This window comes from Neopelma chrysocephalum, unplaced genomic scaffold (assembly GCF_003984885.1).
Source record: "Neopelma chrysocephalum unplaced genomic scaffold, ASM398488v2 Primary Assembly neopelma1_226, whole genome shotgun sequence".
NCBI classification, from domain to species: Eukaryota; Metazoa; Chordata; class Aves; order Passeriformes; family Pipridae; genus Neopelma; species Neopelma chrysocephalum.
The window spans coordinates 296,733-315,146 of record NW_020897888.1 but is presented as its reverse complement, the minus strand read 5'-3'; the positions used below and the strand labels follow the sequence as shown (position 1 = coordinate 315,146).

The 18,414-nt window shown below is 61.8% G+C and overlaps 4 protein-coding genes across 4 annotated transcripts; all 4 read left to right on the top strand.

Moving 5' to 3' along the window:
• Positions 1–130: 130 nt before the first annotated feature.
• C8G (complement C8 gamma chain) lies at positions 131–3,870 on the top strand. The gene is made up of 7 exons (XM_027703410.1): positions 131–372; positions 1,001–1,140; positions 1,807–1,877; positions 2,199–2,306; positions 2,612–2,713; positions 3,027–3,065; positions 3,588–3,870. Exons 1-7 carry the CDS (start codon positions 235–237, stop codon positions 3,599–3,601), a joined length of 612 nt encoding a protein of 203 aa, XP_027559211.1. The 5' UTR covers positions 131–234; the 3' UTR covers positions 3,602–3,870.
• A 2,591-nt stretch (positions 3,871–6,461) lies between these two features.
• Positions 6,462–9,156, top strand: PTGDS (prostaglandin D2 synthase). The gene is made up of 7 exons (XM_027703408.1): positions 6,462–6,683; positions 7,651–7,790; positions 7,904–7,980; positions 8,087–8,200; positions 8,406–8,507; positions 8,689–8,714; positions 8,988–9,156. Exons 1-6 carry the CDS (start codon positions 6,585–6,587, stop codon positions 8,712–8,714), a joined length of 558 nt encoding a protein of 185 aa, XP_027559209.1. The 5' UTR covers positions 6,462–6,584; the 3' UTR covers positions 8,988–9,156.
• An 82-nt stretch (positions 9,157–9,238) lies between these two features.
• Positions 9,239–12,512, top strand: LOC113977353 (lipocalin-15-like). Its single transcript, XM_027703409.1, has 7 exons — positions 9,239–10,181; positions 10,673–10,812; positions 11,027–11,091; positions 11,371–11,484; positions 11,959–12,060; positions 12,175–12,196; positions 12,354–12,512. The coding sequence occupies exons 1-7, from the start codon at positions 10,086–10,088 to the stop codon at positions 12,355–12,357; spliced, it is 543 nt and encodes a 180-aa protein (XP_027559210.1). The 5' UTR covers positions 9,239–10,085; the 3' UTR covers positions 12,358–12,512.
• Positions 12,513–13,723: 1,211 nt separating this feature from the next.
• On the top strand, positions 13,724–16,732 carry LOC113977342 (extracellular fatty acid-binding protein-like). Its single transcript, XM_027703393.1, has 7 exons — positions 13,724–13,880; positions 14,180–14,316; positions 14,833–14,903; positions 15,506–15,616; positions 16,109–16,210; positions 16,447–16,484; positions 16,569–16,732. Exons 1-6 carry the CDS (start codon positions 13,785–13,787, stop codon positions 16,470–16,472), a joined length of 543 nt encoding a protein of 180 aa, XP_027559194.1. The 5' UTR covers positions 13,724–13,784; the 3' UTR covers positions 16,473–16,484; positions 16,569–16,732.
• Positions 16,733–18,414: the final 1,682 nt, after the last annotated feature.

Genomic DNA, 18,414 nt, shown 5'->3' with positions numbered 1-18,414 from the left:
CGCTGCCCCCCCCGGGCCTGACTAGGCCACGCCTCTGAGCCAGGCCCCGCCCCGTCGCCCTGTCACGCCCCGCCTGAACAGGCCCCGCCCACCCCGGGACGGGCCCCGGGGTCGGTGCCCGGCCCCCTCCTCGGGTCCCGCTGCCGGCACCGCCTCCGGTCCTGACCCCGGCCCTGACCCTTGTCCTGTCCCCCCGGCCGTACCCGCCCCCGCCGCCTCCCAGCACAGCGTCTCATGGCGGCCCTGCGCACCCTCCTGCTCCTCGGGCTGTTCCTCACGGCGCGGGGGCAGCGGCCGAGGCGGCGGCGGCCGCCCCCTGCCCAGAGCCCGCTGGACAAGGTGGCGGCTCAGGAGGGGCTCAGCCTCCCCCAGGTGAGGCTTTGGGCCGGGACCCCTCACTGGGGGGGCTGTAGGGAGTGTGGGGGCTCCCGTTCCCCTCTGTTCCCCTTCAGGGTTGACCCCCAGTGCCCCCCCAGACTCAGCCTCCCAGCCCGGCCCCCAGCTCAAGCCCCCCGTGCCCCCCGCACACAGCAGGGGTGGCAGAGCCCAGCTCAGCCCCAGCACTGCCCGCAGGACTGCCCACGAGGCAGGTGCGGGGGTCGGAGCCTCGGAGGGACCCCCGTGCTCGCCCAGACAGACCCAGGCTGTGGGTGCAGCTGCCGTCGCTCTGAGGCTTTGGGGTGAGCTTGGGCTGCAGCATCAAGTGAGACCCAGCACACACCCAGGGTGGGACGGGGGTGCCCACAGCCCTGTCAGCAGTGTGAGCCATGGGCAGGTGCCTTAGACACCCCCACACAGCCCCCAGCCTATCCCCATGCCAGGCTTCTCTCTGCCCTGCCATCCCACCCACCCGATCACAAAGGGCAGTCGTGCCCTGGGGACACCCCAAGGGACAGGCTGTGGGCAGAGGTGCCAAGTGAGGGGACAGTGGGTGGTCGGGGTGAGTGGGGGCACCCTGGGCTGGTGGCTCTGTAGATGGTGCCACCCCTGTGCCATGCAGCTCGCGGGGAGGTGGTTCCTGGTCAGCATGGCCTCCCGCTGCAGCCACCTGGCAGAGCACAGCCACCAGCTGGAGGCCACGACGGTGACGGTGACCGTCCTGGATGGACAAAGCCTGGCCATCAGCACCCTCAGGAAGCTGTAAGTAACAATGGGCAGGGGGGCCACAGGCAGGAACAGGGGTGCTGTAGGCAGGTCACAGCAGGACCGGTGCCCTGGAATGGGGGCGGGGGACGCTGGGTGGGATGGAACTCTGCAGGCAAGTCAGAGCAGTGCCAGTGTCCTGGCCACCGGCTCCAAGGAGGACAGAGCTGCCCCGGAGCAAAGTGTGGGTGGGGTCCCCTCTGTGAAGTTTTGTAGTAGAAGCCCTGGCCACAATGCTCACCCTGCCACCCCCAGCCACTGGCCTGGGGTGGGCTCAGGGTTAGGGACAGGCAGGCTGGTGAAACCGAGGCACGTGGTGCCTCCACAGGCCAGCCTGGGACTGGCTCTTGGGGCCACCCTAGGGGCAGCAGAGCTAAAGACAGGGATCTTCACATCTGCGGGCACTTCCCCCTGGCCTGATGGGCCCTGAGGGGCTGACCAGGCTCAGTGCTGCAGGGAGGGGGCAGGGACTCCCTCAAGCTCAGCAGGTTTTGGGGCTCAGCACCTCTCACAATGTCTCAACAGGGCTCTGGGACATCTCTTTCCCTGGGGAGAAAACAAAGTCCCAAGGAAACAGCGTGTGTGCCCTGGCAGGCAGGGCGTTCAGGGACCTGGGGGGATCCTCCCCAGCCTGTGCTGACATCTCCTTGTCTCCTCGTGCAGGGATGGGATGTGCTGGGAAATCAGGCAGCGCTACCTCCCTGCCCAGGCCCCTGGACGCTTCCTGCTGAAGGGTGAGGGACACCAGGCTGGGGTGGCAGGGGAGCTGCTGGAGCCCCCCACTGCTGTTCTGGGCAGGGTTTTGGTACCAGTGTCCCTCTTCCCAGTGCCCTCCCAGTATCTTACCACTGGGATCTCTAAGTGCCAGTTACCATCACGGGTGATGCCATGGGCTGGTGCCTCCTGGGGGAGCAATGGTGCCTGTGGGGCTGCCCCACTCTGGGCCTGATTTTCACCCCTTGTACACCTGGTTTATGATGAAACAATGCCCTGCATGGTGCCAGGGCTAAGCAGGGTTAACCAGGACTCACTGGGCTCTCCTCTGTCCTTCCCAGGCCATGGGCACAGCAGCAAGGTGGATGTGGTGGTGGGTGAGATGGACCCCAGCAGCTTTGCCATCCTCTATTACCAGAAGGGCCGGAGCATCTCTGTCAAGCTCTATGGTGGGTCGATGCTCAGGGGCTTGTGGCAGGTGAAGGACAGGGGTGGGAAACCCATACTGGGCTCCAGGGATGGCAGCTGGAGCCTCAGAGGACCCAAACATGGGAACGGGGTCTCCTGAGGGTTACTCCCCAGCTGGACAATTGTCCCCAAAGGCTGAAGGGGGAGCTGGTAAGGGGGGAACCAGAAACCCACTTCTGTGAACTGAAAGACCTCCAGGGCCCTGAGCTTTGCGAAGGGACACGGGGGCCTTTGGGACAGGGCCAGGCAGGGCCCGAGGCCGCTGGCAGTGTCTCCCCCCATGCAGGACGGACCAGCCGGGTCAGCGACGCCATCGCGGACAAGTTCGAACAGCACGTGAGGGCTGTGGGTCTCAGTGAGGATGTGACCTACTACTTCCCCAGCTACGGTGAGTGGCACCTGGTCCCTGGGGAGCAGGGAACCCCGTGGCAGTGGCTGCACCCAGGGGCAGGGCCTAGCATCAGGGGCTGGGGTCCAGCCCCTCCAGTGTGGGGAGGGGGAGGTACATCCCCAGAGGTCTGAGCAGCTCATGGCCCCGTATCACCCACAGCAGGGGCACATGTGGGGCCTGTCCTCATGCTGTGGCCACCCCAGGGGCAGAGATGCAAGGACCAGGGCTGTGCCTCATAGTGTCCTGGGGGTGCAGGGTGGGGGGTGCCGGGTCCCAGGGAGGGTGACCCCCCAGGCTCTGTCTCTTGCAGGGTTTTGCGACTCCGCAGACGAGTTTCATGTCCTGGATGGTGAGTTGGGGATCCTGGGTGGTGCACTGGGACCCCCATGTGCCAGGCTTGGCCCCACACTGGGCACCAGTGGGGTGTGCCTGTCCTGGCTGGGGGCTGGGCACACTGGGCCAGACCCACACCACACCACAGCTGTGTGGTCCTGCCCCAGGAGCATGGGGGCACTGGCCTGGCAGGGGGCAGCCATGCCAGACCGTCCCTCAGGACAGGGTCTCTCTGTGCCCTTGTGTGGGGTGAGGAGGTGGCAGAGTCACCCAGGATGGGCATGAGGTGCATCCTGGCAAAGCAAACCCCATTTAACCCCTACATGGTTCACACTGGGCTTGATGGGTCTATATTTGATGTTTCCTGGGATGGTCTGGGATGGGGTGTCCTGGCACAGGGACACCCTGGGCTGAGGGCTGGGTCCCTGGAGACAGCTCCATCACTTGTCATTGGTGCTTAGGAAGGCAGAGGTGAGTCTCCAGGCCGGGTGCTAGGCTTGGACACCCCCCAGCCCCTCAGCACTTCTCTTCCTTCCAGAAACAAAGCTGTAGGTGCAGATGGAGTTGCCGGGGGTTCCCCAGAGCTCAGCCCTCACCTCATTCAGCTGCCCATGGCCACGCGGGTCTGAGCCGTGCTTTGCTCATCCCCCTCTGCTGCACCACAGCCCTGGAGCCAGCTCTGGGGCTCTTCAGTGCCTCCAGATGTGCTGGCAGCTGCATCCATCCTGGTCCTGCACCCTCTCAGCTTGTGTCACCCCTGTGCTCTGTGCACCAGTGTCCTGCAGGAGCCAGCAACACCCCAATAAACACCTCAGAGAAGAGCCTTTGTCCAGGCCAGTCACCTCTTGGTCTGCCCCAGCCAGGCCAGCGCTGCCTCCATCCTGGGCTGCCAGTGCCCTGGAATCACAGCATCACAAAATATTCTGAGTTGGAGACGTGCTCCCAGCTGGGGGCTGCCAAGGGGGTGTTGGGGGACGTGCAACCCCCTTCCATACACCCCACTCATCCTCTCCCTGAGCCCTGTCCCAGCTATGGGAGGAGCCAGGAGCGAGGCAGGAGTTGTGGTGGTTCCTGGGATGTGGGGCAGGTGGGTCTGGCTGGCTGGGGGCGAGGGAGCACCCAGCACTGAGGGCAACAGCACCATGCCTGGGGCCGTGGGAGGCACAGACCTGGGGGGGCACTGGGGACCAGCACAGCATCTGCCTTTTCCCCCAGCCAGCTGGGATATCCCTCAGGGACCCCAGAGGAGGAAATCTCAGCCCCGCAGCATTTCTGCTTCCCATCTCCAGAGCCTCCAGGGCAGGGAAAGAGCCCATTCCCCTGCCCCAGCCCTGTGGAGCACATTCCCTGAGGGGAACCCCTGCCCACTGAGCTAGCACCCCTTGGAAAGCCAGGCTGGGGGGGGCTGGTGGGGCTTGGACCAGGGGTGCAATTAGGGGAGAGCCACAGGGTTAATGCTGCAGCCCCTTGTGGGACCCCTCTTCCCTGTGTGTGGAGCCTGGCTGAGGCCATCCTGCCACATGTGCCAGGCGAGTGGTGCCCATTGCCATTGGCTTCGGGAGGGGACAGGGAGCACCCCCCACAGCAGGCGGGTGGGGGGTCCCAGCCCTCCACAGCCCCTGGGACAGGCAGCAGCCCTCTGCCCCCAGCACTGGTGTTTTGCAATTGGAGCGGGAACTGGTAACACATGTTGTTTATCAGGGACTTATGTAAGGGACACCACGTGATGTGCCCAGAGCCAGCCCTGTTCCCACCACCCACGTGGAGGTTAGTGGTGTCCAGCCATGCTCTTAGACCCCCCAGGCCACCACCTGAGGCTGGCAGAGCCTGGTGTGGTGGATCCAGCTCACTTTCTGCCCTGTGCCCACCTGCACCCTGGGGTGGCTGCACTGTGGCAGGGTGATGGGAAGCAAGGGGAGAGCCCTGGGGAGCTGGGCTGGTCCCCAAGGAGCCCACACAACCCTGTGCCCACTGTCCCATCTCAGCCCATCTGTGGTGGGGGCTAACACCCAGGTTGTGTCCAAGAGTCTGTGTCCAGCCACTGTGGGGACCCACAGCCTGGATACCCCATCCTGCCCCCCAGCTCTGCTTATCCTGTGCCATGCTGCTGTCGGTGCCCCCTTTGCCCCCACATGGCCCCACCTGCCCCCATGCCCCAGAGCTTGCACCCAGCATTGCCACCCAGGTCCTTGGGCTGGTTCCCAGCTTTGCCCCACCCAGGAGAGCTGGGAGAGTGGGCACCACCCAAGTATCCATCAGGCACCCCCTGCTGCCACCTGGGCAGGGAGCTGGGGGTACCCAGGCAGCAGGGGGGACTTTGTGTTCCTGCTGCAGTGCTGGGTGACAGTGACACGCCTGGGTGCTCCCTACCTCTGTGCCCGATGGAGAGAGCCCCCTGGGGAGGCTGAGTCCTAGCCCAGCGTGCGGGGCCCCAGCCGGGCTCTTGTGATGCTCAGTCCTGCCTGGCTCAGCTTTTGTTTTGTTTTCATAAATCCACGGGGCTGGGCAGGCGCGGGGGTGCACAGGGCAGGGCGGCCTCACAGTGGGGCGTGGGGAAGGGAATGTACAGGGGGGCCTGCCAGGGGAAAAACAGCTGTTGTGAAAACATTCTCCTTACGTAAAGCACCTTGGCAGGGCCATGCGGGGCTGGGGTTCTGCCCGGCATGGCCAGCCCTGCCCAAACCCTGCCATACTCACGGGTGCTGCTGCTGGCACCCAGCATACATCCCCTGCCCTCACTCTGCAGGGGGGGGGCCCAGATTAAGGGGGGACATCTCAGCGCCTGCTGGTGACCCCAAACCAAGGAGGAGAGCATCTCCAGCCCCTCTTGGCAAAGGGTGCAGAGTGGTGGGGCGGGGGGGGGGGGAAACTCTGGGGTCCATCTGGCTGTGTTCTGGTCCCCGGGGAGCTGAGCATCGGGGCTCCCCAGCTTGCCAGTGGGATGAACCGGAGCTGCACCTTGGTGGGACACACCCCAAGGGTCCTGGGGCCAGCCGAGATGCTTCCTTGGGTGATGCAGGGACTTGAGTCAGGGCAAAGCAGGGGGTCCTACAGGAGTACACGCAGGTGTCCCCAAGTCCCATGGGTCGGGTTGGGACCTGGCAGGCGCTGGACATTCCCTCCACTTCACTGGAGCCCCTTTCTGGGTCCAGGTGAGGCTACCCTGTGCAGATGGGGCAGCCCTGGCCCCTGCCCGTGGGCAACCCCTGCTGCCTGCCCCGGCCCCGCGGCGCTGGGGCCAGGGACGGCCGCCGCTCCGGCCGCGGGCTGTTTTCATTGCGGAGGAGTTTGGCTCCCCGGAGCAAACACATCATATCAACAGGAGGGCTGCATTCTCAGGATCCCCTGGCTGCCCTTTGGCTTCGGCGCTCAGCCCTGCTCCAGCTTGCATAACGGCACGGGGGGGAGGCAGGGTTGGCCCCTCGGGGGCCCCCGCACCGCCTGTCCATAAATAGGGGCTCGACAGACTCTCCAGCACTGCAGCGCTCTGCCTCCAGCTCTCGCTTGGCTCAGCTCAGCTCGGCTCGGCTCGACCATGCAGGCCACGCTGCTCAGCATCCTGGGGCTGGCCCTGCTTGGGGCACTGCATGCCCAGGACAGCATTCCCATCCAAGCCGACTTCCAGCAGGACAAGGTGACTCATCCCAGCAGGCATCACCTGCATGGAGGTTTGGGGTGTTTTGGGGGATACTTACCCTGAAAATGTGTGGAGAGGGTGGTGCAGATGGGTGTGGGGCCAGGCTGGCACTGGGAGGGTGGGGCACTGGTGCCCACACAGCCCCCCAGCCTGAGGACCTCCCAGTACCTGGTTTTGGTGGCTCTGGAGGGGATCCAGCATCCCAGCTCCAGCCTGTGGGGCAGAACTATGGGTTAGGTGTGGGTCTGAACTGCTGCTGTGCTGTAGAATGGGTGTGATTATTCAAGAGTCTTACAGAGAAGACTGAGAAAAGCAATCTCAGTCTGCGAGTCAGCATGGAGATGGGCCATGGAAACTACTCCTTGACCCCAGCCAAGGGCCCCAAAAAAACAAGGGCTGCTCTGCTGAGGTGTCCCACGCACCGCTCTGCCTCTGGAAGAGTCCTGGGGGGCCACGGCCCCCCAAGGGGGGTGATGGAGATGGAGGCACTTCCTGCAAGGATGGACGTCTGGGACGTCCTGCAAGGGTGATCCCAGCACAGCCCCTCTCCGAGGCTGGCAGTTCCCTTTGGAGGGCACCATGCTGCTGGCCCCAGGGACTGGGCTAGGATGAGCCATGCTGGACCCAGGGTCCTGACCCCTCCTTGAGCCCCCAGATGGACAGAAATGGCATCTCAGACCCAGACAGTCCTGTCACCTTCCCCAGTCTTGGAGCAAAGAGGAAGGAAACACCCAAGTGCTGGGCAGTGAAGGGCACGTCATGAAACAGGGATTTCCTGGCCCCTGGGTTTTGTGGTTACCAAGAGCTGTAGCAGCTCCCTGGGGATGAGGACCCCAGGACACCATCCTGCTGTGGGGAATGGGCTGCTAGGGAAGAGAGACGTGGCCTGGGCTGGGGCTGGTGGGGGGCTGAGAGGCAAGACAGGGTCTGCACCCAGCTAGGGCTGAGCAGAGGTTGTGTGCAGCTCACAGGGAGATGGTACAGCATCGGCCTGGCCTCCAACTCTAACTGGTTCAAGGAGAAGAGGCACCTGATGAAGATGTGCACCACTATCATCTCCACCACCGCAGATGGAAACCTGGAAGTCACCTCCACCTACCCCAAGTATGGGCATGGGGAGGGGCTGAGTGGGGAGGGGGTGCGAGGGTGGGGACACTGGTGCATCGCCCCACTACTCTGACATCCTTGTGCTGTGCTCATGCTGTGTGTGATCACAGGGGTGACCAGTGTGTGACGAGGAACAGCCTTTACACCAAGATGGAGCAGCCGGGGCGGTTCAGCTACACCAGCACCCGTGAGTGCCCCCTGACCATGGGGCAGCCCTGCTGTCACTGTCCCTGCTCCTGCCTTGGGGCTGATTTGGAGCCTGGGACTGAGCCGTGCTCCCCTGTCCCCCACAGGCTGGGGCAGCAAGCACGACATCCGTGTGGTGGAGACCAACTACGAGGAGTACGCCTTGGTGGCCACCCAGATCTCCAAGAGCACCGGCCCCTCCACCATGGTGCTGCTCTACAGTACGTCTGCCCTGCGCCCCCATGCTGTACACCCCCCAGGACCTCCTGGAATGTCTATCTCTCCCATGGGAGAAGGGCAGCACCGTCTCCCAAGCTGGGATGACCTCTGGGATAATGGCTGGGTCGGGACCCCCTTGCTGGGCTGCCCGTGCCCCCGTGCTGGCAGGTGCGGTGGGGCTGCCCCTCACCCTGCTCTTGGCTGCAGGCCGGACCAAGGAGCTGAGTCCTGAGCGCCTGGAGAGGTTCACCCAGTTTTCCAGGAAGCAGGGCCTGACGGATGATGAGATCCTCATCCTGCCCCAGACAGGTGAGGCTGGAGGCACAGGGAGGACTGTGGGGAGCAGGGGGTGAGATACCCCAAGGGGGCTGAGAGGGAGGAGAACCTCTTGGCTTGTTCCTGCCTCAGTGTGGGGCCAGCCATGGGGTGCCCCCATACATGGTCCCTCGGGGGGGGCTGAGGATGATCTCCCCTTTTCTTCCCCTCACAGACAAATGCATGACAGATGCTGCCTAGGTAAGTCCTGCCTTCACTGGGGGTCAGACCAGCCCTGTGGGAGGGTCGAGGGTGTTCAGAGCCACTGCATCCCACAGAGCCCTCGCCAGCCCTTCCCCAGGCTGTTCCTCTCCTTACCCCTACGAGGGATTCCCCATCCTGGCCCTGTGGGGTGCCTCAGGCCCTGGGTGGTGTGTGCTCACCCACTCAGTGTGGGGCTGGCCGGGCCAATGTCCCTGCATGTGTCACCCTGTGTCCCACAGCTCAGCTGTGCTCACCCCCCATCTCTTCCAGGTGATCCCACCAGCTGCTGCCGGCCAGAGCCCTGACAGTGCCGCGAGCTGGTGACCACCGTGTCCCATCCCAACCCCAGTGCACCCCACAGCACTGCAGCAGCCTTCGCTCCCTGGCTTCACACCCCACACCTGTACCCCCATCCCCATTAAAGCCCACATCAAACCAACCCTCGTCTGCTGGGTTGTTGTGGGGAAGCCCCAGTGGGGCAATGGGGAGGGGGAAGTATGGCTGGTGGGGCTAGGGCTTGGTGTCAGGGCTGACCCCAGCTTTTGGCCATGGGGCCGCCGGGCTGGGACCCTCTGTGCACTAGCAGCCCCACACCACGGTGCTGCCTGACCACCAAATATGCCCTGTCCCAAGAAAAGGGGTCCCTGAGGCTGGGACCTACTGAGGGGATCTGCTCCCCTCTGCCCCCTTGGGCATCCTGGGCTCCCCCAGCTTCCCTGCCTTGGTTCCCTGCTGGAGAGCAGGCTGGCAGTGTGGGAATGGGATGACAGGCAATCATAGGGAGGTCTCAAAAAATTTGGGGAAGGGTGGATATGAAGCAGAAGGACATCTGTGAGGGCTGGATGTGGCTCAGCTCTTGCCACCCCCTGGGCTCCATCCCATGAGCCTGGACCCTCTCCAGCAGTGGGGTCTGAGCCTGCTGCCACCAGCCTGGGAAGTCACCACCCCTTCTGGGGGCACCAGGCTGTGGCTCAACCTGGGCTAAACCCACCAGCACAACCATCTTCTGGCACTGAGGATCCTGAGGTGGGATCCGTCCCATCACTGCCAGACCCTGGGACCAGCAGGAACAGCTGTGAGGGGGGCCCCGGGGGCAACTCAGCTCCCCCCTCCCCAGACACAGCAGTGAGCATGGGGCAGCACCCAGTCCTGGCGTGCTCTGGGCAGGGTTTCACACAAGGCTGCATTCATTCAGGACCGGACAACTGGGGGGGACAGGGCCAGCACTGTCACCTAACCCGGGTACAGGTTATCCCTGCTCTTGTGTAACCTGTTGCATAAAGGTAGGGCGGGCAGGGGTGCTGCCAGCAGTGGGGGCTATAAAGGTGGGTGCAGCCTCTCCTGCCCACATCCACCCCCAGAGCGAGGATGACGGTGGCACTGCCCAGCCTGGCACTGGCCCTGCTCTGCCTGCTGTGGGCAGGGGCCGAGGTCCCCGTGCAGCCAGACTTCGACACTGAGAAGGTAACGGCACAGGGTGCTGCCCGGCATGTCCTGCCCGGGCTGGAGGGGCTGGGTGGGGCAGGGGGCCTTTGCTGCACCCCCAGGGGCCCCCTGGTCTCATCCCTGAGCTGACACCAGGGTAGTTTCCAGCAGAGCCTGTGAAAAAATGGGTTAGTTAGGGCTGCTGTGTCCAGCGCCAGCAGTGGCCCCACTGAAGGGACACCAGCACCTGAGGCTGTGATGTTCCCAAGCGTGTGGCACTTCCCCAGGGAACGTGGACCAGATGCCTCTCCTGCCCTCCTGGCATGGGGCAGGGCAGGGTGTTCTGCATGAAGGTAGCAGGCTGCCATGTTTGTCTGGCTGGTCGCCACAGAGGGTAGCAGGTTCCCCACTGCAGGTTGGCAGATTCCTACAACAGGCTGCCAGGTTCCCCATGGTGGGGGACAGGTCCCCCTGGAAGGTAGCAGGTCCCCACAGCTTTCCCAAACCCCACTGGTGATGTCGTGCTGCAGTTTGCAGGGATGTGGTTTGTCACAGCCATGGCTTCCAACTGCTCCATCTTCCTGAACATGAAGGACGGGATGAAGTCGTCCATCACCACCATCAGCTTTACACCAGAGGGGGATCTGGCCATGAAGTTGGTCTGGCCCCTGTGAGTGCCTGTCCTGCTCACCGCGTCCCCCGTGGGCCAGGGACTTCCCTCCCCACCACGGCAGCTCCCCCAGACCCACTGCCCCAGGGTGCCCAGTCCTGCCTGCACCCCAGCACATCCCCCAGGCAGGCTGGGCTCCCCCCTGCACCCACCACCCCACTGCCCTCCCTTGTGACATCCAGCCATGTTTGTCATTTCCACGTTCCTTTTCCAGGCTGGACAAATGCCAAAAGTTTGAGCTGCTCTTCCAGCAGAGCGGGCAGGCGGGGCACTACATGGGTACGTGTGGTCAGGTGGGTCGGAGCCACGGGAACCCTGAAACAGAGGGTGGGCATCCCCAGCCCCCCATGCCTGGGGAGCAGCGGGAGGTGGGCTTGCCTGCTTTGCCTTCTCTGCTCAGCGAGGGGTCATGCTGAGGGTGGGCACTCAGCTCCATCACATCACGCAGGGGGTCCCTCCTCATACTCCCCTCAGGCAATTTTGGGGCTCAAGCAGTGGGGCCCAGGAGGGCTCAGATTGTACCACATTGCCCGACTGGGCACCTCTGGTGTCCTTTAGCAGCACAAGAGAAGAGGGACCTGCTCGTGATGGAGACAGACTACATCCACTATGCCATCCTGCACGAGGCCCATCACAGCGAGACAGAGCCCAGCACTGCGCTGCAGCTCCTCAGTGGGTGTCGGAGCGGGGACGGGCACCCACAGCTCTGAGAAGGGATGGGGGCACCAATGGGGAGCGGGGGCTGGGCTCTCCACCACCACCCAGGGCCACTACCAGTACCCAATGTCCAGTACTCACGGAATTAATTTTGGGGTGAACGAAACCTTTCACCAAAGATATCTCTGGTTGGTTGTGGGTTCAACCAGACCTCCTTGCAGTGTGCCAGCCCAGCTGTGGACCCCCAACCCTGACAGCCACCCCATAGCAACCCAGGCAGATGGGTCACTCATCCCAAGGCGCTTGTATCCCTTTGCTCCCAGCCCAGGGCACTGTGGGTTGCCTGGTGTCCACTCTGCACCTTCATGGCTTCACCTGAGCCCTTCCCTAGGGCCAAGCACTGCCCTGTGGTAGCTGGACCCCTGGGGTGGGGCTGGCTGCCAGGACCCCCCGCACTCACCAGCCCCCACTTTGCATGTCTGGCTGCAGCAAGGGAGCAGGATGTGAGTCCCCAGCTTCTGCAGAAGTTCACGGAGCTCGTCCCCACCATGGGCCTGACCAAGGACATGCTGGCCATCCTGCCCAAGTCGGGTGAGTGCCCTGAAGGCACGGGGTGGCACATGTAGCCCCTCTGTACGGGGACACTGTGTAGGGGCTCAGGGTGCTGCCCGTGGCACACTCACTCCTCTCTTTGCTTTCCAACAGACCAGTGCACCAAGGCCATCAGGTGAGTGTGTCCAGGGGAAGCCGTGACTCACTCCCAGCATGGCCAGGGCTGAACAGGCACTCGTGGCCCACCAGGGGCCCCCCACCTGCCTTGGGGCTCTTCGTCACCTCAGCTTTGCCCTGCTCTAACCACTCGTCTGTCTGTCCTGTCTCTGCAGCTAAAGGGCCGTTGTGTCCTCCAGACTCGGTGGACACTGGCCTCTGATCCCCACTCTGTGGTGCCCCCTTCCCATCCTTCCCAGCTGAACTCTGCCGGACCCCCTGCCCCACACCAGGATCACCCCTCAACCTCCTAAATAAATAGATGCAGAAGCTGTCCCAGAGCTCAGTGTTTTGTTGGTGGGAGCAGGGGTGCTGCCAGGGTCCCCAGGCACCCTGAGCGCAGTGGTCCTGGAGCTGACCCTTCCTGTCAGCCCCCCAGGGGTGTTGGGGGGCTCCTGTGCTGTGATGTTTGGTGTGCCCAGCATGGGGAGGATGGGGAGCAGAGGATGGGGAAGGTGCAGCTGCCAGGGCAGGAGAGAATGGAGCTGGGGTGACCAGGGGCTGGCACAGCTTGGCTGTGGGGGCAGCAGCTCCGGGCAGGCAGTGTTAAGCAGTCAGGCTGTCCAGCACTGCCTGCAGGGACACACACAGGACACCCCATTCCCTGCTCAGTCCCCTCCCAGGACACCTAGCTGGGAGTGAAGCTGCACCGTGGCTGTCCATAGCAGGCCTGGAACACCCATGCCTGTCTGCCACCCCGCTTGGTCCCCCATCTGCCCACTGACCAAAGTAGGACCATGTTGCCATGAGCCCCACGGGCACTTTTCATCCCACTTCGCCTCCTGCGGAGTGGAGGCAGCCCCTGGTCCCTCCCACTCTCTCCCTGCCTCAGGGTGGGGGTCCTTCAATGCCCAGGCAGGTGTGGGGCTGTGACCCAGGAGCCTGACAGAGCAGGGGCACAGGGGACATCACACTGTAAGAAGGAGGGACACAGTCTCACAGTGATGTGAATCCCTTCTTCTGCCTGCCCTGCTCCGGGTGCACCCTGCCTTGCAGGCCCTGAGCACCGCAGAGCAGGGGGGGCCCGTGCAGGCACCACGGGTCAGGTTGTGCCAGCAGCATGTGCATGGCTGGGTTTGGCAGGATCCCAGCGGCTGCCTCGGGGCAGGTTCCAGCCTGGCCAGAAGGACGGGTCACCGTGCCCCTTGGTGGGTGACGGTGCTGCCCCTGGAGCCTGTGCCGGGAAGAACCTCCTGCTCCTCCCAGCAGCCTTCCGGCAGCCGGTTGGAAAACAACAGCTCGCTTTGTTCTTTCACAATCCACTAAAGAAATGGGGAAAATCCCAAATTTCAGCAGTGGTGCAACAGTTCCTGTAACCCTGTTTTGGGGCTGGCAGGCACTTCCCCCTGCCCCGGGGCTTTGTTCACCCCTGGCTGACTCCTGCCCCTCCGAACCCCCCCCCTTGCCCAAGCCAATCCCAGCGGTGCTGCCGCGGCTCCGCAGGCAGCAGCGGGGTGTGTGGAGGGGGGGGAAGCACTGAGATATAAATGCGGCTGCCCCAGCACCACTCCCCATCCCACTGGTGAAGCCAGAGGAGCTAAGGTGACATGAAGACCGTGGGGCTGAGCCTGGGCCTGGCCCTGCTCTGCTTGCTGCACGTGGAGGCCGAGGACCTCGGGGCTGGGGAGTTGGACACGAACAAGGTGATCTGCAGCATCCCGGGAAGAGAAGGTGGGAGGGTGGACTCTGGTCACCAGCAGTCAGGGATGACTGTAGAGATGTTTTGGTACTGGGAACAGCTGGGGACACTGCAGCCACCATTGCTTTGCTGTCAGACCCAGGTGAGGGTGGTCACCCAGCTCCAGCATAAGTGTCCCTAAGGAGACTTTGTTGCCTGGAAGGGATGTGGGTGTCCCATGGACTGAGGGTGTCCTGCCTTGGTCCCTGAGGAGGTGACACTCCCAATTGCTCCCACAGACTCACAGTCTGCTCTTGCTACTAGATTGCAGGGAAATGGTACATCACTGCTATGGCCTCCGACTCCGAGAGCTACCTCCAAAGGAAGGACCAGCTGAAGATGGCGATGGCCAGCATCAAGGTCCTGGGGAAGGACCTGAACATCTCCTTTGCAATTCCCACGTAAGTCCCACATGCTTTACTTCACAGGTTTCACTGACCAACCTCCTCTCTTGACCTTCATTGGTGAGTCCCCACCTGAGTGCACCCACCAAAGACCTGGCCAGGGGGTGAGGCAGGACCACCAGGGGCTCAGGACAGCTGTGGGCACCCCTTCTTCAGGGCAGACTCGGGGCAGCGCCAGCCAGGACCCCTCAGAGGGTGGGATGCTCTACTGCTGAGGGATGCAGCAGGGTAATAAGGGACCCTATGGTTGAAACCTTCCTGGCAGTACCAGCCTTATCCCAGAGGCTCAGAGCACGAGCAAGGGCATGGATGATCCCCAGGTACCAGCACTGTCCCCTGCCAGCCCAGGTGCCCATTGCTGCAAGAGGTGTGGTATCTATCCCCTCCTACCCCCCCCTCCACACCATCTCATCCCTGAACAGTGAGTCCCACTTTTGGGGTAGCTACTCCAGAGCAGGGGAGGGAAAAGGGGTCACTTCACTGTGTGCTGGAGCATCCTTCGCTGTTTTGCAGCCCAGGGAGATGTATGAAGTTTGAGTCGATCTACAAGCCAACAGCAATCTCGGGTGAATACTACAGCTCTGGTGAGTGGGGGGAGCCTGGCTCTTGGGGCAGCGGGGAGGCATGTCCCATCATCCCTGTCTGAAGCAGTTGGTTGTTCCTGGTGACATGGCCCTTAGGACTGCCTGCCCCTCCTGGGTCCTGGGTGGGACATCCCTCTGTGTCCAGGTGCCAGCTGCACCCGAGGGCCAGTCCGTGTCAGGGCTGGTGACACAGCAGATGGCAGAACTCCCCAAATCCTCCCTCTGGGATAAACACATTCACACCCAGCTTAAACCCTGGGGAAAAGCAGGTTCATTCTGCCAAGGGGCTGTGGGTGAATGTTCCCAGAGGATGAAGCAAGGGGTTGTTTCCCACCATCCCCACCCCAAGGGTCAGTCTGACACTGGTCAGCAGCCCACAGTGACCATCCTTGGCCCTTCCTGCCCTCACCTCCCCATCCCTCTGCTCTGCTGCAGTCTGTGGGCTCCCCCAGGCTTTCAGAGGAGCCTTAGCAAGAGGGAAAACCAGGACGGAGAGCCACCGAGGAAAGACAGACTGGGTGGGCTTTACACTCTTACAGCCCCTTTGCAGCGTGAGGGTTTCCAGGAGGAGGTAATTAATTTTTCTCCATGTCCTTTTGCAGACAGAGGCAATAAGACAGTACAGCTGGTGGATACCGATGGCAGGACCTACATGATTATCTTTGCCACCAGAGAGAAGGAGGGGAAGATCTTGCACATGCTGAGACTCTACAGTGCGTAACCAGCGGTGCTGCAATGGGGGTGAACCACTCAGAGGTGTCAGGGTGCCTCCAGGGTCCTGAGAGGCCAGGAGTCAGGGGACAGACCCCCTCCTCACTTCTGCCCTGGGTGGGGCACAGGAGCAGGGCTGGGGCTGCTATGTGCCCCCCATGTGACAGGGAAGAGATAGTGATTTGGGGTGCAGGGGAGGCTGGGGCTCAGGCTCCTGCACTGTGCTGGGAGTCTGTGGCCTTGGGTAAGTCATGTGGTGAAACAGAGTGAAGAGTGGGGGTCCTGCTGCAAGGTGGGGCAGAAACAGCAGGGACACGAACCTCTGCCTTGTCTTGTCCCCTGGGTGGGGTGTCTCATGTGTCTCTCTAGGACTTCTACCAGTGCCTCCATCCTTCTTCCAGGGACTGCCATCCATCCCATCCTTGTGCTCACCAGATGTCCAGGAGATGTAGGGACAGGCACAGCCTGGAGCTAACTCATGTCTTTGTCTTTAGGCAGAACCCGGTGGGTGAGACCCAGAATCGTAGAGCTGTTCAAGACGTTTGCCAAGATGGAGGGTTTCACTGACGAGATGATCTGGATACTACCCAGGCAGGGTGAGCACTGCCCAGGGGCGATACAGGGACGTGCAGGCTGGGATCACTCAGCCTATCACTGCCACCACTTTGTGGTCTGAGCTGGCATGAGAGAGTGCTGGCAGCCAGAGGTGCTCTGGCTTGGCACACTGTGGCTTTCTCCTTGCTCAAGTTCATTCTGGGTTGTCTATTTTGGGTGCTAAATGGGGCTAGTCAGACCACAGCACCTGATTCAGGCTTTCTCTTTACTTTCACAGACGAATGCAGACTTGATGGACCATAGGTGAGTTGCTGCAGTGCGACATGGTGTTTGCAATGTCCTCCTCTGGAAACTATCCTTCTTGGTGCCCCAGCAAGGACCACCAAGAACTCTTTTAATTCGTGGATGCTCCTCCCAAGCAATGCAAGACCCACACTTTGAAGCTCCAGGCTGCTGCTCCACCAGCCCTCTTCCAAGCTCCGTGGTCAAGGCTTTGACACAACCCCTGCTCCTCCAGCACACAGTCCCTGCTTTTTGCCAAATAAAGAGAAACTTAACCCAGATCTTGGTGTAGCTGTCTGAGGAGAATCCAGGGTTCTGGGGTGTGTGGTCCCCCACTGTTGTCCTCCCAGGGGCTGTGAATGGTGAGCAGCCAGGAGTGATCCCAGGCTGAGCTCACCTAAGTGAGGGCAGTTTCAGACCCCACAGGATTTTCCCTCCTGGGTGCCTCCCATGGGGCAAGATCAGGCCAGGTAGAGGTGAGGCAATGAGTGCAGTGAGGCTGGGAATCCCGTGGGCATGAGGGGCTGCATGGAGAAAGGCCACAGAGAGTGAGGTTGGAGTTTGGAAGGCTGCACCAACGCCCACCATCCATCACCTCCCTTCCTCTGGCTCTGCTGTGGCTGCAACCCTCTGCTCCCCAGGAGCCCCAGGAGCTTGTCCACCAGCTCAGGCTGAGTCAAGGCAGCACAAGACTCAGATTTGGGACCTCTCAGCCCCATGATGCTACAGGTTGCTGTGGAACATGGGTGTCTGAATCCTCTGGACACAAACCTGGAGAGTTGCATGTGGTTTCTGCCCCTGAGCACCACACAGAGAAAGCCCCCACTGGAGCTGGAGTACTTGGTGGTGGCAGTTACCAGAGAAGCTGTATCTGCCCCATCCCTGGAAGTGTCCAAGGCCAAGTTGGACAGGGCTTGGAGCAACCTGGTCTAGTGGAAGGTGTCTCTGCCCATCCATGGACAGGTAGTAGAATGAGATAAGCGTTAAAGTCTCTTCCAATCCAAACTCTTTTTTGATTCCTCCTCCCATAGACAGGAAAATACATTTGGGAAATTGTCTCTCCTGACTCTGAGGATCACAAGAGTGGGACGCATCCCAGCAGCAGCAAGACAAGGGACCTCACTGGGACTTCCCAACCCAGTGCCATCTCCTCCCTCTTGGGAAGGAGCCCAGTTTTTCCAGCAGGAATTCTCCCCAGCAGTTTGGATTGGATCAGTTCAGCATTTGCTGCACTCCCAGGACTGCCCAGCCCACATGCAACTTTGCCTCCAGGCTTGTTTTTGGTACATGCATTGATGCAGATGAAAACATCTTGCTGCCAGCAACACCCTTTGCCACAGGCTCTGTGTGACAGGGAGTCCCAGTGTCTCCACATCATGTTCCAGCCAAACATTTCCTTCCTGCCGCATGCAGGCATCACCTGCCAGAGAGCAGTGAGATAATTGCTCTTGCCACTGGCACTCTCTACTCCTCCTTTTGTCTGTCTATTTTCTTCCCATGTCCCAGAGCACACAGGCTGACAGTTCAGATATTTTTGGGGTGTGAGTTCCTGCCATGCAGAGCGGGTGGTGGGTCCCCATGCAGCTCTCCATAGTTCCTCAAGCCTGTCCCTGTCTCCACTGCTCATCCAATGCTCCTTTATCCCCTCAGCAAACCTGGCCAGATGTCATCATATATCTGATAACAAGGGACTTTTCTTTCACTGAATATTTCTAAGGACTTCCTGGGATGAGGCATCTACTTGGCATTGGTGGCATCCTGCAGCAAGGAGCTTCACCACCCACTGCTGCTCTCCCTTTGGCTTGTTGTAGTGGTTCCATCTTCACCTCCTCAGCCAGGGGCTCTGGGAGCACACCAGGGGAACGGCTGGCAGGGACCAGGTTAGCGCAGTGGGGATAAGACCAGGCACCAGGTTCCCAAACACTGGTGGAGAGAGCAGAGGGGTGCTGGGGCAAGGGAGGTG

Coding starts and splice junctions, on each gene's coding strand:
- LOC113977342 (XM_027703393.1), top strand. CDS start 13,785: ATGAAGACCGTGGGGCTGAGCCTGGGCCTGGCCCTGCTCTGCTTGCTG. Junction 14,317..14,832: donor ATCTCCTTTGCAATTCCCAC/GTAAGTCCCACA, acceptor GCTGTTTTGCAG/CCCAGGGAGATGTATGAAGT. Junction 14,904..15,505: donor GGGTGAATACTACAGCTCTG/GTGAGTGGGGGG, acceptor GTCCTTTTGCAG/ACAGAGGCAATAAGACAGTA.
- C8G (XM_027703410.1), top strand. CDS start 235: ATGGCGGCCCTGCGCACCCTCCTGCTCCTCGGGCTGTTCCTCACGGCG. Junction 1,141..1,806: donor ATCAGCACCCTCAGGAAGCT/GTAAGTAACAAT, acceptor CTCCTCGTGCAG/GGATGGGATGTGCTGGGAAA. Junction 2,307..2,611: donor CATCTCTGTCAAGCTCTATG/GTGGGTCGATGC, acceptor CCCCCCATGCAG/GACGGACCAGCCGGGTCAGC.
- LOC113977353 (XM_027703409.1), top strand. CDS start 10,086: ATGACGGTGGCACTGCCCAGCCTGGCACTGGCCCTGCTCTGCCTGCTG. Junction 10,813..11,026: donor ATGAAGTTGGTCTGGCCCCT/GTGAGTGCCTGT, acceptor TTCCTTTTCCAG/GCTGGACAAATGCCAAAAGT. Junction 12,061..12,174: donor GGCCATCCTGCCCAAGTCGG/GTGAGTGCCCTG, acceptor GCTTTCCAACAG/ACCAGTGCACCAAGGCCATC.
- PTGDS (XM_027703408.1), top strand. CDS start 6,585: ATGCAGGCCACGCTGCTCAGCATCCTGGGGCTGGCCCTGCTTGGGGCA. Junction 6,684..7,650: donor CCGACTTCCAGCAGGACAAG/GTGACTCATCCC, acceptor GGTTGTGTGCAG/CTCACAGGGAGATGGTACAG. Junction 8,508..8,688: donor CCTCATCCTGCCCCAGACAG/GTGAGGCTGGAG, acceptor TTCCCCTCACAG/ACAAATGCATGACAGATGCT.